Here is an 18,406-nt window from a genome sequence, read left to right as displayed (position 1 = left end):
ATTTGCGGTGTGCACCCCTCTCTGTTGAAGTATATTGGGGTTACAGAAAGAGCCAAGCCAGTGACATCCTCATCAGTAGTCAGCGGACCTCCCCTTCTCCTGATAGGTGAGTAGAAGACAGTGTACATGTACAGATAATGTTGGGTCACTCCCCATAATAACTGCATTGTTTTAAAATCAGGATTTGTGGACCTACATGATAGTTCTGATCCAACATGACCTACCGGAGTAGTTTGCCCATACTCAGTCGCCCCTGTCCTGGTTTCTTCCACCGTTAGTCCTACAAGGATGAGTTTTGAAGTTTCGGGTGGAAACAGAGAATGGAGAGAGGAACCCTCTACAGACCCTGAGCTGAGGTCCTTCAGTAGTCCCAATGACCTGACCCAAAGTCCCAGCAGTTACGGCAGCAGCAGAAGTGACAGAAGTAAGACAGACTACAGCAACCGGTCCCTCAGAGACAACTCATCCTCCGAGACATCAGGGGGCGAGAGTGAGACGCATAAAACGCCAGAGAAAAGGAAGAATAAGATGTGCCAAACCTTTCCAAAAGTTGGTAAGAAATTGTAATGACTATACGATGAGAAGAGTATGTGGTTGGATAAAACAGGGGACTTCAATCCAGGGGCATAAGTGGGGGGGAACGACCATGGCCAGGAGCCTGAGGAGTCCCGAAGACCCAAACACATGACTGTTGGGGTCCTCTTACAAATTTGCACTGGGGGCCTGGATCTTCAAGTTACGCCTCTGTGCAAAAATGTTATGTATCCCCCGCTTCCACCTTTTGGACATTTTATCTCTAAAATTCAAAAAGTTTTTGTGACATGTCTGGTTTAGTAACTCCTTGCATTCCTCATGTAATAACAATTCTGGAGCATCAATTGTTATGGATTATGTTATGTCATTCCTGTTAGAATTTTAGGAATAAATTGCCAGCAGTCCACAATAAAGGTCCAGATGGGTGTTACCAGTTGGTGGTGGGGGTCCCTGCACAGTTACTGGCAGCACTAATCGGATTGTGTCAGACTGTGCAGGCCCCCTTCCCCCAGCTGGTGCCGCCCAAGTGTGCCTTTATTGCGAACTACTGGTGGTTTTTCCATAGGAAACAATAGAGGAATGGCACAACATAGAGGCATTAGTATAGATGCTCCAGAATCGTAATTACATGCAAGTAGTTACTAAAACAGACATGTCAGGAGAGGTGACGGATCTTCTTTAAAGTTTACAGTGCATTGTAAAATGCACTACATACAGATTTCCTGCTGCTGAGCCCAGCTGCCTATTTAAGTACAGCCAGGTACTGCCAAAAACCCTCACCGGCAATTAAAATCCAGTCCGGAATTTGATCCCACCTGGCTGCAAATCAGCCCAGCAGCACACGCTGGGAGGAAAATAGCTGTTTTCCCAGACCATTCCCCTCACTGTGTCACAGTACTGTATTGTGTCACTGTCTGGTGTCTTAAGGTGTGAATGGCGCTTGTATTTGATATTTCTTATTATACTTGCAAAGTAAAAAAAACTTTTTTATTTATTATGGGCTATTGAGCATTTGCAAAACATAACCAATACGTTTAGCCATAAAACAAAAAATAAAATGGAGATAAAAATGTTAAAACAGGGGTGTAGACATCAGGCGTGTAGAGGTAGCAGGACAGCCAACCCAGGTCCTGATACCTCTGGGTGCAAAAACATGATATACTGTAAGTCTTCTTACGAATATTCAGTAACCCAGAACAATCCAGCACCTGTCAAGTCCAATGAAAGGCACAATAAAGGAATAAAAAACACCAAAACTTGAGTAAGACCTGCGGGGGCGGAGCATGACAGAGAGAGAACATCCTTGTGTTATGCCCCGCCCCTAAGGTCCTGTACTAGGCAAACAGTAGCAGCTCTTCATAGCGTGTTTCTTTAGTAATGAAGCAATTTTGTGATTAGCAGACAAAGGATTTTCCTGGAGGAAGTCACCACCTTGGAAGCGGTTGTCCTTGAAGCCACAACATGCGCCATTCCCCACCTGCAAAGCAGAAAATGACGTCACACAGCGTGTCTTATCAGCACAAGTTTGCAAAATTAAGGAACTGAAGGATGAACTGTGCCACGTCCAGCGCACCCTAGAGGCAGTGAACCGCGAGAACCGTCTCCTGACCCATCTCCAGCACAGACACATGAAGGCGCTGCAGAAGTATGAGAGCACAGAGGGTGGTATACACCATCTTATATCCAGGCACAATAATGAAGTAAGGACACTGAGAGAAAACCTAAGAGCCACTCAGGAGAGCGAGCGAGGGCTGACCCTGAAACTGAGAATAGCAGAAAGCGAATTACTGAAGGCAAAGGACAGCTTACGGCGGTTACAGCGACTCTCTGAGGATAAGAATCTCGCCGAGAGAGAAGAGCTCAATAATAAGTTATCCAATCTTCTCATTAAGATGGAAATCGACAGCACCAAAGTCAAGGTACACCCCTGTCACCCAGATAGACCCTGTGGGTGCCTCCTAGAAATAAGAGAGACAACGAAAATTAAAGTGGGTCTGCATTCGAAACTTAAAAATGTCCGTATGTGAGTAAATCCGAAGTCAGAGCTGTAGTTAAAAGTTTGGTGATTATATTTCTTTTTATTTACAGAAATATAGCCAATTATTTATTGTTCTGTGGCGGCCATTTTTGAAGGAAATGACAACAGGAAGTGAAGCCGTATTAGTAAGAAGCTGCAAACTCTCCTGTTATCAGCACGTTTGACTGAAGTGACTCAGTTTTTGAGAATCCTGCTGACCCTCCCCCCCCCTTCATATCGCATGCCGCCATTTCCAGGGACAATCCTAGATACATCCATTGCCCAAACATGTGATGGCCACATGTCCCCAGTAAGTGCCCCATATATAGTGCAGCACACCAAGGTGCCTGCCATATGCCCCTACCATCAATACCAGTTTTTAACCCCCTGTAAGTGCCAGCCATGCACCCCTCATAAGTTCCTGCCTCATGCTCTCCTGCCCTCATAAAGGACTCCTTCCCGATTTGTAGAATACATCCTCCTCTGGTCTTCTCCCATGGGTTTCTCCATCAGCAGGAGGAAGCATCACATAAAGATACTGCCACCTGCTTGACTGTTGTGTGCTATCAAACAGACATAATGTTTTCCGATTCCAAATAGGTCTCTAGGAACCTTTTGGGAGGCGGTGGGGACTCTTGGACCTGAAATATGGAATAGTCCACCGGAACAATATGGCTGCTTTTCTGCAAAAGCCACCACTGCTGATTACTTAGAGATGACTTCTGCTCTAACTTCTGATTTACTAGTACATGGACTATTTTAAAAATGGTTAGAAAATCATGGCTGCTTTCTTCCAAAATCAGTGCCACCCCTGTCCTCAGGTTAGTTGTGGTATTGCATTTTTCTGTGATTTGCAGCTCAGTTCCATTAACACCAATTAATGGAGCTGAACTGCAATACCAGACACGACCCATGGACAGTTGTGGCGCTGTTTCTTGAAGAAAGCAGCCATGTCTTTCTATTCCTCAGTAACCCCTTGGGTGGAGTTTCTCTTTAACATACAACAGCAGCACCACTGCTACCTGTGGTATCCAAAATGCAACCAAATTGCACACCCACCAGCCAACAACCACACTATTTTGCAGTAAAATCGGCGGTCATTGGCTGCTCCCAGATGGCGCAGCTTCGGTCTATGTGGCCAGCTGTGGCATCCCCTAATGGTTTAGGTTGGGGCTGCACGGTGACCAACAATCACTGTATAGCACTGCAACCTCGCAACATAATGTAAGTGAGTGGGTGACATTATGATCCGCAAGAATGGCAAAAAATACAGCTGTGTGGGATTTTTTTAGACTGTTGGGTCACAGTTGTGGCAACTTACTGTTTGCAAAGTGTCCCCATTTCCTTGCATTATTGCAATTCAGCCAGTGCTACACAGCCACTTTTGGTAGCAGTGGCCTAACCTTACGTCTACTAGGTCGGTTTTCTGAGATCACATGGAAAGTTGACGTTTGTGATTTGTTCACATGGTGCAGTACTGCATGGTGGCTATTGTTGCTGTGTCTGTGGGTTGGTGTGGCCTGGTGCTCAGCCTTGCAGCAAGAACGGTGTTGGGCTGATGGGTCACCTCCCATGTGGGCATTGTGTTGCGGCTTGGGGGTGGTCATGCGGTGCTGTGCCAAATTAGTGTAGGGACCAAAAGAGATCACTGTGATGTGGTGAGCGGGCCTGTGCACTCTGAACTAAAGTGCCTCGAGTTCCTAAATGATGCTTAGCAGCAATAGGTGAATATATAGCCCGTGGATGTGCGTCCATGTTTTTTACTACAGTCGTTTTTCCTTGTCTGTGTTGAGGGGGTGGGGGCTGGGCCGAGCCTGGGGCTTCTCATATAAAGACATGTAAAAAGGCCCCAACATGAGAGATCACAGGCATTTAAATGGGTATTCTCATCTGGGTATTTCGCTAGGATATGCCACCAATTTCAGATAGGTGCGGGTCACACCTCTGGGACACTCATCTATCTCCAGGATGGGACTCCCGAAGTGAGTGGAGAGCAGCTGCGCATGCGCGGACACCATCCATCCATTTCTAAGGGACTACTGGCCAGGGGCGTTGCTAGGGTCTCAAAAGATCCGGGGCCCAAGCACCAATGCATATGGCACAATTCTCTAAGTTGAACAACCGCACCCCCCCTCCCCCCTTTCCCCTGCAAACACTAGCACTGAAGACATTTTGCTGTACTTGCTATACAGCAGCACATACCGGTCACATCCAGCGCCTCCCAGGTGACGTCTACTCTGATGTAGATCTTCTCTGTCATTATCTTCTCCATTCAGTCCGTACAACTTCTCTCAGCCGCCTCGTCTCTGCAGAGTGTGACGCACAGACATCTTAGCTACCTTACTTTTCTGTACCCCCAAATACTATCCTTAAGAAAAATGAGTGCCCCCCATAGTAACAGTACTCCTCATAGTCCCACCAATAGCAATTCCCTTCTAGAATGTTCTCATTAGTAATACTGCCCCCTACTGGACCCAACAGTGATAATGCTCCACAAGAGTGCCCTCATTAGTAATACTGCCCCCTACAGTGCCCCCAACCGTGATAACGCTCCCCAAGAGTGCCCCCATTAGTAGAAGAGCCCTCCAGTATTAATAATACCCTCACAGAGACCCCAGTAGAAATAAAGCCCCCTATTGTTCCCCCAGTGGTAATAAAGCTCTCTACAGACCACACAGTAGTAATAAGGCCCCCCCATAGTGCTCGTAGTAGAAATAATGTGGATCTATAAGTCCCTCCTATAGAGCCCCCAGTAGTAATAAGAACATCTAATGTCCTCTGGATTTAAAATCCCCCCATAGTGCCCCCAGTAGTTATATCGCCGCGTACTGTTATAATGCTCACCCTGAAGTGCCCCAAATATTTATAATGCCGCCTGTAGTGCCCCTGTAGTTATATTTCTCAGTTTAGTGTCCTCAGAAATTATAATACCTCAGCACCTCCGCCATACAGGCCCATGTAAATAACACTATTTCCCTCCCTCCGCTATAGAGTCCCCCATATAAATACCATCACACCATCTCTCCAGCCCCCTCCAATATAGTCCCATGTAAATAACATCCCTCTCTCTCTACAGTCCCCTCTAAAATACAGTCCCATGTAAATACCATCACACCATCTCCTCTGCCCCCTCCAATATACAGCCCCATGTAAATCACATCACCCCCTCCCCCAGCTGCCTTCAACATACAGTCCCATGTAAATAACATCACCTCCTCAATATTCAGTCCCATATAAATACAAACCGGATTCCAAAAAAGTTGGGACACTAAACAAATCGTGAATAAAAACTGAATGCAATGATGTGGAGATGGCAAATGTCAATATTTTATTTGTAATAGAACGTAGATGACAGATCAAACGTTTAATCCGAGTAAATGTATCATTTTAAAGGAAAAATACGTTGATTCAAAATTTCACGGTGTCAACAAATCCCCAAAAAGTTGGGACAAGTAGCAATAAGAGGCTGGAAAAAGTAAATTTGAGCATAACGAAGAGCTGGAAGACCAATTAACACTAATTAGGTCAATTGGCAACATGATTGGGTATAAAAAGAGCTTCTCAGAGCGGCAGTGTCTCTCAGAAGCCAAGATGGGTAGAGGATCACCAATTCCCACAATGTTGCGCAGAAAGATAGTGGAGCAATATCAGAAAGGTGTTACCCAGCGAAAAATTGCAAAGACTTTGCATCTATCATCATCAACTGTGCATAACATCATCCGAAGATTCAGAGAATCTGGAACAATCTCTGTGCGTAAGGGTCAAGGCCGTAAAACCATCCTGGATGCCCGTGATCTCCGGGCCCTTAAACGACACTGCACCACAAACAGGAATGCTACTGTAAAGGAAATCACAGAATGGGCTCAGGAATACTTCCAGAAACCATTGTCAGTGAACACAATCCACCGTGCCATCCGCCGGTGCCAGCTGAAAGTCTACAGTGCAAAGAAGAAGCCATTTCTAAGCAAGATCCACAAGCTCAGGCGTTTTCACTGGGCCAGGGATCATTTAAAATGGAGTGTGGCAAAATGGAAGACTGTTCTGTGGTCAGACGAGTCACGATTCGAAGTTCTTTTTGGAAATCTGGGACGCCATGTCATCCGGACCAAAGAGGACAAGGACAACCCAAGTTGTTATCAACGCTCAGTTCAGAAGCCTGCATCTCTGATGGTATGGGGTTGCATGAGTGCGTGTGGCATGGGCAGCTTGCATGTCTGGAAAGGCACCATCAATGCAGAAAAATATATTCAGGTTCTAGAACAACATCTGCTCCCATCCAGACGTCATCTCTTTCAGGGAAGACCCTGCATTTTTCAACAAGATAATGCCAGACCACATTCTGCATCAATCACAACATCATGGCTGCGTAGGAGAAGGATCCGGGTACTGAAATGGCCAGTCTGCAGTCCAGATCTTTCACCTATAGAGAACATTTGGCGCATCATAAAGAGGAAGGTGCAACAAAGAAGGCCCAAGACGATTGAACAGTTAGAGGCCTGTATTAGACAAGAATGGGAGAGCATTCCTATTTCTAAACTTGAGAAACTGGTCTCCTCGGTCCCCAGACGTCTGTTGAGTGTTGTAAGAAGAAGGGGAGATGCCACACAGTGGTGAAAATGGCCTTGTCCCAACTTTTTGGGGATTTGTTGACACCATGAAATTCTGATTCAACATATTTTTCCCTTAAAATGGTACATTTTCTCAGTTTAAACTTTTGTTCCGTGATTTATGTTCTATTCTGAATAAAATATTAGAAGTTGGCACCTCCACATCATTGCATTCAGTATTTATTCACGATTTGTATAGTGTCCCAACTTTTTGGGAATCCGGTTTTTAACATCACTTCCTCCCCCAGACACCTTCAACATACAATCCCATGTAAATAAAATCACCCCCTTTCCAGCCACCTCCAACATACAGTCCCATGTAAATAACATCACCCTACCCCAGCCACTTCCAAATTTCAGTCCCATGTAATTAACATCACTCCACCTCACTGTCCTATGTAAATAACTTCCCTCCCTTCAGCCCCAACATACAGTCCCAGTTAAATAACTACAACTCCCAACATTGCTCTGCCTCTCACACTGAGTAATTTTCACTTACCTCTCCTCATGTAGCAGACCTCACCTCAGCCTCTTCCCAGGACTTCTCTTCACTGCTGAGCCATCCTCTCCTGCACTGGTCACATGATGGTGACATCATCCCAGGTCCTTTTCAGCTACTGCATTTAGAACTGATCACATGACCTATGATGTCATCACAGGTCCTTCAGCTCTTGCAGTGCATTAGATTCAATTGTATTGCTGTCCTGAGGACGACAATACAGTTATATCTAACAGACAGGTAGTACATTTGGGTCTGGGACAAAACATCAGGGGCGCAGGCCCCGAATGTTTTGACCTAGCAACGCCCCTGCTACTAGCAATAGTCAAGCTGGCTCGGCCATCTCTGGTGTTCCCATACAAGTGAATAGAGCAGTGGTCACACATGCGCAGTGATCTCTATATATTTATTTCTATGGGACTGCCGAAAATTTTCAGAACTCCCATAGAAATTAACGGAGAGCACGCTGCACATGAATGATGCGCTTTCCTTCACTTTCAAGGGTTCGTCCTGGAGATAGGTGCGGGTCCCTAAGATGACAAAAACGTTAAAAATTAAAAACTCCCTTAGGAAAGTTCACACACTGAATCTGCGGCAGAAGTCCAACCATTGATGCCACACTTCACAGCCACGGTAGAAGCAGAGAACCTCCCAAACATCCAAATTCAGGAGCATTTAGACCCCACCCCCTGCCCTTCCCAGGAAAGCCGCCAAAATAACCAAGAAATGCCTATTTTATGCAAATGGTAGGAAGCCCAACCCCTTTTGTGGCCCAGATCGAGGGGCAGCACTCTTGATAGGTATGGGGCATTTAGGGTCCATTCACACGTCCGTAATTGTTTTGCGGACACTATAATAGAAAATACCTTTTCTGGTCCGCAATTGCGGACAAGAATAGGAGAAGTTCTATTTTTTTCAGAAACGGAATTGCGGATGCCGAAAAAACGGATCCTGAAAAAACGGATGCGGATCCCAAAAATGCGGATCCCGAATGCAGACCCAAATTACAGACGTGTGAATGGACCCTTAAGATGATTGACATGGCCTCACTTAGTAAAAGTGCCAAAAACCATGACAACTCATGCATCCATATAAATAGCCTGACAACCTGGCACCCTGCATCTATACACACAGCAATAATGTTCCTGTATATGAATGGAAACCGTTCAGCACCCACAGCTCCATTCACTTCTTCCTGCTCCTCTTGCAGGTACTGGAGAAACAACTCCACCTGACGGCGCGCTTCTATGACCGCCAGATGTCTCTAGAAAGTAAGAAGGCGTCTGAGGCCCGCGACACCGCGAGGAGGCTGCAGGATCACATCCTAGTACTGCAGCAGACTATAAAGGTGAAGTAGGGGGCAGCCTTGAGCCGTGGGGGTCCGGGTGTTGTGGTCATAACACAGTGAACAGCACCGTCATATACTGGACAGTCCCATATTTTGTAATCATGGCACTAAAGTGGTGGGGTTTATGCAAATATGACCTAAAAGGGGCATTTTTTTGCCACAAACGTAATCTCTTGGCCCCCAATTTACCCCCTCCACTTCCATCTATGGAACCATGTGACATTTACAATACCGGTATCATCTTCTGTGCAGAGCGGTTCTGGAGCCCCCCTCAGACACCAAGCCTGGGTGGAGCTGCTACCTCCCCACAGGAAAAATAAAATCTAAGTGCAAAAGTAATGCCAAAATCAGCTGCACCCATATGGGGTTAACCCCATAATGCCCAGCAGGCTGGGACCTGTAATAGGCCGGGCAACATTGGCCGTGATAAACGATTGTCACACAACCAAAGATCGCTCTGTGGTGGCAGCGTGGCGCGCAAGCAGCCGCGACCTCAGAGTTGCAAAAAATTCTAAATCCAGGTGCACTTATGTTAGTAAATATGGGCCGATGTTTGATATAGCAGAGCACCGATGAAATGAAACAAAACAGCCCAAAAAGATTTTGCCATGGATATTGGGGGAGATTTATCAAACTGGTGTAAAGTAGAAGTGGCTTAGGTGCCCATAGCAACCAATCAGATTCCACCTTTCATTTTGGACAGCTACTTTGGAAAATGAAAGGTGGAATCTGATTGGTTGCTATGGGCACCTAAGCCAGTTCTACTTTACACCAGTTTGATAAATCTTCCCCATTGAGTTTTTAAAATATACCTTTCTGATAGAAGAGTCCCTTTAAAGGGGTTTTCCAGGTGGCATCCACATGCTTTAAAATATTCATTTATGAAGGGCGCTGTGCTTTTGTCATGGATGATATCTGGTAGACGAGCCGTACACACAACATGGGAGTAGTCCTAACACCGACCCCCAAGCAGAGACATTGCAGATTGGACTATATGACTAGCCTGTATGCTGCACGCTCCTCCCCCCATCATGTCACCAGGGCGCACTTATTACTTTTATTTTACATTGGATTTTTGTGGAGTCAACTCATCTAGAAAATAAACGCTACCAGTGATAGACATGCAGAATATCCAAAAGGAACGCTGTGGAGCCCATCCCTCACATCTTGAAACACTTTTCCATTGCCAATTTTACCTAAATTATAGAATTTAAAAGACTGCAGTACCACATCTGACCAGCAGGGAGCACAAACCTCTCCTCTTTAACATTCACAGATGATGTTTAAACCTATGGTTCGCTGCTCAGTACAGAGAAAGCAATATTATATAGGGGGTATCCAGGTCTTAAATCCATAGATATGTCCCTCGTTATAAATATTTTTTATATGCCCTCATTTTTTACAGTATTGGTTGCGTTTTAGTTCTGCTCCATACCGGCACAGCTATAACCAGTGACTCCAGCTCAGCTGCATTGCCTGATGGGAGTATGAAGTAGTCATAATCTACTTATTGCTCCGATAGTAGCCCAGACTGATTCTCTGAGTTTCCACCACACTTTAAACTGCATCTCTGCTTGCTCTAATGGGATGTACTGTATGTATGCATAAGCCCAACACAAGCTAACACATGCATGGGATGTGAACAGAGGCAGATTTTGGAGGCTATGCTGCACTAATACTTTAGGGGAGTTACATAAAAAGTAATCCCCTAAATCTGTTATTGGAAGCTCCCTCTTTATGCTCTCACTTTAACTATGGAATGTTCCATTAATAACCCTGCAGGGGGAATTCAGGTTCTCTATGACCACTTTCACACGGGCGAGATTTCCGTGCTGGTGCAATGCGTGAGGTCAACGCATTGCAGCTGCACTGAATCCGGACCCATTCATTTCTATGGGGCTGTGCACATGAGCGGTGATTTTCACACATCACTTGTGCGTTGCGTGAAAATCGCAGCATGCTCTATATTGTGAGTTTTTCACGCAACGCAGGCCCCATAGTAGTGAATGGGGTTGCGTGAAAGTCGCAAGCATCCGTAAGCAAGTGCGGATGCGGTGCGATTTTCATGCATGGTTGCTAGGAGATGATGAGGATCGGGACCCGATCATTATTATTTTCCCTTATAACATGGTTATAAAGGAAAATAATAGCATTCTTAATACAGAATGCATAGTACAATAGGGCTGGAGGGGTTAAAAAAATAAAAAATAATTTAACTTACCTCATCTCTTCTGTCTTCTTCTTTGCTGTCCAGGAGGAAAAAGACCTGTGGTGACGTCACTGCGCTCATCACATGGTCCATCACATGATCCATCACTATGGTGATGGATCATGTGACAGACCATGTGATGAGCGCAGTGACGTCACCACAGGTCCTTTTCCTCAAAGAAGAAGAAAGAAGAGAAGCCGGGCTGCGCGAACAAGTGGATTAAGGTGAGTTAAATTATTATTATTATTTTTTTTAACCCCTCCAGCCATATTTTACTAAGCATTCTTTATTAGAATGCTATTATTTTCCCTTATAACCATGTTATAAGGGAAAATAATAAAATCTACACAACACCTAACCAGGGCCGGTTCTAGGTGAAATGGGGCCCTGGGGCGAAAACCAATAAGGGGGCCCCCCCATGACACTTGATGACTTTTACAGAAGAGACTGTATATTGTGGGGCACAGTGTAGGCTATATGTGTATAACATAAACATATTTCATATAAAAACTTACAATTACTTGGCTTGGCCCTTGGGGATCTCGGACGCCACTTCAACACTTTGGCCGGGGGCTCGGTGGAGCTGATGTTGTGTTTTATCCTAATGAGAAAGATTTCATAATAAGGAATTTCGAGAAAGGGCAGAGGGATAGCAGAGCAGGGAGAGGCCGGTGCTGCTACTATTGGGCTCATAGCATGGGAGAGTAATAAAGTCCACCATAATGTCCCCCTCCATCCAGTAGAAATAATTCTCCTTATAATGTGACATAAAATGCCCCCCTTGTAATGCCCCCAGTTGAGCTAATGTCCCCATAGTGCCCCCATAATGTGCCAGTATAAAATACCCCTATATAGTGCCCCCAGTAAATGCCCCAGAGTGCTCCTCTCCCCCCTCCCTTCTAGTGCCCCACATAATGTATCAGTATAAAATGCCCCATATATCGTGCCCCAGTAGATGCCCTCAGTGTCCCCCATAATTTGTAAGTATAAAATACCCCTTCTCAGTGCCCCCATAGATGACCCCATAGTACTCCTCTCCCCCTCCCCATAGTACCCACCATAATGTGTCCCGGTATAAAATGCCCCTATACAGAGCCCCCATATAAAATAACCGTTCTTTGTGGCCTCAGTAGATGCCCCTATAGTGCCCACCAATAATGTGCCAGTAATAAGTGCCCCCAATAATGTACCAGTAATAAGTGCCCCCATAGATGTCCCCCAATAATGTGCCAGTAAAATGTGCCCTCATAGATGCCCCCCAATCATGTGGCAGTAATAAGAGTCCCCCTATCATGTGCCAGTAGCCAGAGGACCCCCCTATCATGTGCCAGTAGCCAGAGGACCCCCCTATCATGTGCCAGTAGCCAGAGCCCCCCCTATATCATGTGCCAGTAGCCAGAGGACCCCCCTATCATGTGCCAGTAGCCAGAGCCCCCCCCCCTATATCATGTGCCAGTAGCCAGAGTCCCCATCATGTGCCAGTAGCCAGAGCCCCCCCATCATGTGCCAGTAGCCAGAGCCCCCCTTATATCATGTGCCAGTAGCCAGAGCCCCCCTATCATGTGCCAGTAGCCAAAGCCCCCCCCCCCATCATGTGCCAGTAGCCAGAGCCCCCCTATATCATGTGCTAGTAGCCAGAGCCCCCCTATCATGTGCCAGTAGCCAGAGCCCCCCTATCATGTGCCAGTAGCCAGAGCCCCCCCTATCATGTGCCAGTAGCCAGAGCCCCCCGCCCCTATATCATGTGCCAGTAGCCAGAGGCCCTACTATCATGTGCCAGTAGCCAGAGCCCCCCCCCCCATATCATGTGCCAGTAGTCAGAGCCCCCCTATATCATGTGCTAGTAGCCAGAGGCCCCCCTATATCATGTGCCAGTAGCCAGAGCCCCCCTATCATGTGCCAGTAGCCAGAGCCCCCCCTATCATGTGCCAGTAGTCAGAGCCCCCCTATATTATATGCCAGTAGCCAGAGCCCCCTATCATGTGCCAGTAGCCAGAGCCCCCCCTATATCATGTGCCAGTAGCCAGAGCCCCCCTATCATGTGCCAGTAGCCAGAGCCACCCCTATCATGTGCCAGTAGACAGAGCCCCCCCCCCCCTATATCATGTGAGAGCAGTCAGGGCCCCCCCCCCTGTATTATGTGCCAGTAGCCATAGCCCCCACTTATCATGTGACAGTAGCCAGAGCCCCCCTATATCATGTGCCAGTAGTCAGAGCCCCCCCTATATCATGTGCTAGTAGCCAGAGCCCCCCTATATCATGTGCCAGTAGCCAGAGCCCCCCTATCATGTGCCAGTAGCCAGAGCCCCCCTATATCATGTGCCAGTAGCCAGAGCCCCCCGCCCCTATATCATGTGCCAGTAGCTAGAGGCCCCACTATCATGTGCCAGTAGCCAGAGCTCCCCCCCTATATCATGTGCCAGTAGTCAGAGCCCCCCCTATATCATGTGCTAGTAGCCAGAGGCCCCCCTATATCATGTGCCAGTAGCCAGAGCCCCCCTATCATGTGCCAGTAGCCAGAGCCCCCCCTATATCATGTGCCAGTAGCCAGAGCCCCCCATCATGTGCCAGTAGCCAGAGCCCCCCCCTATCATGTGCCAGTAGTCAGAGCCCCCCCCCCCCTATATTATATGCCAGTAGCCAGAGCCCCCCTATCATGTGCCAGTAGCCAGAGCCCCCCCTATATCATGTGCCAGTAGCCAGAGCCCCCCCCCCCCTATCATGTACCAGACAGTAGCGCTTGCTCCTTCTTCTCTGCTCTGGGGGCGGAGCCTGTGGCAACGTCAGACAGACGCAAAGACGTACCTGCCTGTGCCATGCATGCCGCTCACAGCCACTGCTCTCAGTCTCCAGTCTCGACTCTCGAGTCTCTTAAAGAGGCAAGCAGCCGCAGGTGGGGGGCCCCTCCTTTAATTACATTGCTCCGGACCGCCCGCTGCCCGGGACTCCTGCGGAGTTAGCAGCACCGCCACACTGCCCCACAGACAGAAAGAAATAGAATTATAAAATAGAATGAATAGTAGTTAGTTGCGGGCCGGCGCTGGGGGCCCCTCTTGCCTCTATGGAAGCGCCGGCCCTGCACCTAATCCAAACCCGAACTTCTGTGAAGAAGTCTGGGTTCGGGTCTGGGTACCAAACATGCCGATTTTTCTACGGTCACATTCAGATGCATCCAGCGCCCGACAAGCCTCCATACCCGCCAGATACTGTTCATACTCACTAATACAAATATTGGGCAAATGGATGAAACTACTGTATGATTTGAATGAATAAATCCTTTTGAAATTGCAACACTGAAAACTGTGTGCCTCAACTTTACTACATGCCCGTGTGAAAGAGGCCTAAGAAACATAGAAATCTAGAATGTGTCGGCAGATAAGAACCATTTGGCCCATCTAGTCTGCCCAATATACTAAATACTATGGATAGCCCCTGACCCTATCTTATATGAAGGATGGCCTTATGCCTATCCCATGCATGCTCATACTCCTCCACTGTATTTGCAGCTACCACTTCTGCAGGAAGGCTATTCCATGCATCCACTACTCTCTCAGTAAAGTAATACTTTCTGATATTACTTTTAAACCTTTGCCCCTCTAATTTAAAACGATGTCCTCTTGTGGTAGTTTTTCTTCTTTTAAATATTCTCTCCTCTTTTACCTTGTTGATTCCCTTTATGTATTTAAAAGCTTCTATCATATCCCCTCTGTCTCGTCTTTCTTCCAAGCTATACATGTTAAGGTCCGTTAATCTTTCCTGGTAAGTTTTATCCTGCAATCCATGGACCAGTTTAGTAGCTCTTCTCTGAACTCTCTCCAAAGTATCAATATCCTTCTGGAGATATGGTCTCCAGTACTGAGCACAATACTCCAAATGAGGTCTCACTAGTGCTCTGTAGAACGGCATGAGCGCCTCCCTCTGTCTACTGGTAATGCTTCTCCCTATACACCCAAGCATTCTGCTAGCATTTCCTGCTGCTCTATGACATGGTCTGCCTACCTTTAAGTCTCTGAAATACCCATTAGCCCTACTGTAGTGCCCTGGAGTAAGGGTACTTTGGACTATGGACATTTGCGGACATTTGCCCCTATTGCTACTGTGCAAAGCCATCAACTCACTACTTTATTGCACTTTGAAGGGTTAACTTGCACTCTGATTTATGCTGTCGGTGCTGTTAAACTAAATTAATTAGTTTTATATGAGAAGGTAAGTTCTAGACTTAAGTCAATGGATGTCATTAGAGATGAGCAAAGTTTTAAAAAATTCGATTTGGTCGCTTCGCCAAATTTCTCAAAAAAATTTGCTTGACTACTATATAATTTGTCATGAAGCGCGTTAGTTAGGTCTATCCTGGGCTGCAGGTAAACTTTAGGGAGAACGAACGTATCCTTGTGTATATCACTGTGCGTTGCAGCAACATGTATAGCTAGTCCTTTCTGGTAGCGAGATAGTTACCGTGCGTCAGAATGACAGGCAGGTTACATATATGGACATGCGCATCATCTTGCAGGCCACCAACAGTCCTAGCTAACCCCTATCTAAACCCCAAAAAAGCATACAGCAGCCTTCAGTAAAGCAAAACTAAAATGCTGCACACCCCTGCAGGAGATGTGTCCCAATGAATCTTTAGTAGAACAAAATAAGGACATGGAGGCAGCACCAATAAAGTAGTGGAGTAAAAAAAGTTTATTTTAATCCATGTTGTGGCAGTGCAGACACATGCGTTTGAATCCCTTCTGTTAGCTGTAGAATGACTGTTCATCGCTATTAGGCTTAGTTCACACTTTACTTATTTGGTCAGTTATTCCCATCAGTTAATTTCAGCCCAAAGCAGGAGCGGGTCAAACCCACAGAACCAGTGCAGATCTATTGATGATACATAATCAGAGAGTAGGTTTGGCTCCTCAATTTGGCTCACAATGACTGATGGAAATAACTGACCAAATAACAGAAGTGGGAACTCAGCCTTACAGGTCAATGTTAGCGTTAGCTCTAATTTATCTGCATGGACTTAACCGAGCAGTGCATCATACATATATATAGTATACTGTCCACCGTAGTATAAATACACTGTATACTGTCCCGTGTAGTATATATATATATACTAAGTAAAAGAAGGAAGCACTCCAAAAGTTCAGTGAAAAAAAGTGGATGGTTTATTATCCCATCTAGCAGCAACGTTTCAGCTCTACTCAATGGAGCCTTTATATATATATATATATATATATATATACATATATATATATACATATATATATATACACAGTATACTGTCCTCTGTAGTGTATATATATATATATATATATATATATATACAGTATACTGTCCTCTGTAGTATATAGACATACAGTATACTGTCCTCTTTACTATATAAACACAGTATACTGTCCAGTGTAGTATATGTATATATATATTTATACAGTACTAGCAGAGGGACCCAGCTTTGCACAGGTATATTTCATCTATTTAATTTAATGTTTGTGTGTGTTGTTAAAAGATATCGACAGTATCCCCCATAACAGTGACCTCTACAGCACCCCACCCCTTTGACAGTGAAATCCACAGCCCCCAACACTTTAACACTGACCCCCCCCCCCCCCACACACACACACACACAGTGCCGCGCCTTCTTAAAATGGGACCTCCATAGCAGCCTATCCCCTTTACTTTGACCTTCACAGCAGACCGCCCCTTTAAAGCCTCTTTCAGACGGGCGTTGCGGGAAAAGGTGCGGGTGCGTTGCGGGAACATGTGCGATTTTTCCGTGCGAGTGCAAAACATTGTAATGCGTTTTGCACTCGTGTGAGAAAAATCGGCATCAAACTGCTTGGGATCGGTGTTCTATAGATTGTATTATTTTCCCTTATAACATGGTTATAAGGGAAAATAATAGCATTCTGAATACAGAATGCATAGTAAACTAGCGCTGGAGGGGTTAAATTTTTTTAAAAAAAAATTTAACTCACCTTAATCCACTTGATCGCGCAGCCGGCATCTCTTCTGTCTTCTTTCTTTGCTGTGTGCAGGAACAGGACCTGTTGTGACGTCACTCCGGTCATCACATGGTCCATCACATGATCCATCACCATGGTAAAAGATCATGTGATGGATCATGTGATGACCGGAGTGACGTCACCACAGGTCCTGTTCCTGCACACAGCAAAGAAAGAAGACAGAAGAGATGCCGTCTGCGCGATCAAGTGGATTAAGGTGAGTTAAATTATTATTATTATTTATTTATTTTTAACCCCTCAAGCGCTATTGTACTATGCATTCTGTATTCAGAATGCTATTATTTTCCCTTATAACCATGTTATAAGGGAAAATAATAATGATCGGGTCTCTATCCCGATCGTCTCCTAGCAACCGTGCGTGAAAATCGCACCGCATCCGCACTTGCTTGCGGATGCCTGCGATTTTCACGCAACCCCATTCATTTCTATGGGGCTTGCATTACGTGAAAAACACACAAAATAGAGCATGCTGCGATTTTCACGCAACGCACAAGTGATGCATGAAAATCACCGCTCATGTGAACAGCCCCATAGAAATGAATGGGTCGGGATTCAGTGCGGGTGCAATGCGTTCAACTCACGCATCCGCGCGGAATACTCGCCCGTGTGAAAGGGGCCTAACAGTGAATTTCACAGCACCCCACTCCCTTGACAGTGACCTCCTCATTTAATGGAGGCCATTATGGCACCAAAGATGGTAAAAGGCAGAGTGGACCCAGCATGCATGTGGAACCTGTATTTCCTGAATTTTATGGTGGCTGTTATAACATATAACAGGTAGTATTTAGTTTAGGTTCCCCCCTTACAGAGATCGCCTTGACATTTGACAGACGGGCCCAAATAATTTTGTACAAGATATATTTGCCAGGAATCTCAAATTTACAAAATAAGCGTAGCATTAGCACCAGAACATTTTCTATAACTATGGCATTATTGTACTTTATTTGGTTTGCAGGGTGCTGTTGCATTGTATTTTTTTTTCTTCGTGTTTCTAGCCAGAGCAGCGTGCACCTGTGCATTGGGATGTGCTGACTGACCCCCTCGGGGTTTGGGCAGAGAAGTGGCAGATGATGTTTAACACTGATAAATGTGATGCAGGGTGTAGCTATAGTGGAAGAAGCGGGTCAAAACTCAAAAGGGTCCCACCCAAGAGAAGGACTAAAAGATCTTATTGTCAG

At 45.9% G+C, this 18,406-nt stretch overlaps 1 protein-coding gene across 1 annotated transcript in view; it reads left to right on the top strand.

The window, feature by feature from the left end:
* Nucleotides 1–288: 288 nt before the first annotated feature.
* LCA5L (lebercilin LCA5 like) overlaps nucleotides 289–18,406 on the top strand; it is a 40,859-nt gene continuing 22,741 nt past the window's right edge. Inside the window, exons 1-3 of the mRNA XM_044285886.1 lie at nucleotides 289–553; nucleotides 1,936–2,453; nucleotides 8,868–9,005. Coding sequence (XP_044141821.1) covers nucleotides 289–553; nucleotides 1,936–2,453; nucleotides 8,868–9,005 — 921 coding nt within the window. The remainder of the gene's footprint in view (nucleotides 554–1,935; nucleotides 2,454–8,867; nucleotides 9,006–18,406) is intronic.

This window comes from Bufo gargarizans, chromosome 3, assembly GCF_014858855.1.
Source record: "Bufo gargarizans isolate SCDJY-AF-19 chromosome 3, ASM1485885v1, whole genome shotgun sequence".
NCBI lineage: Eukaryota > Metazoa > Chordata > Amphibia > Anura > Bufonidae > Bufo > Bufo gargarizans.
This window is presented reverse-complemented; position numbering and strand designations above follow the sequence as displayed.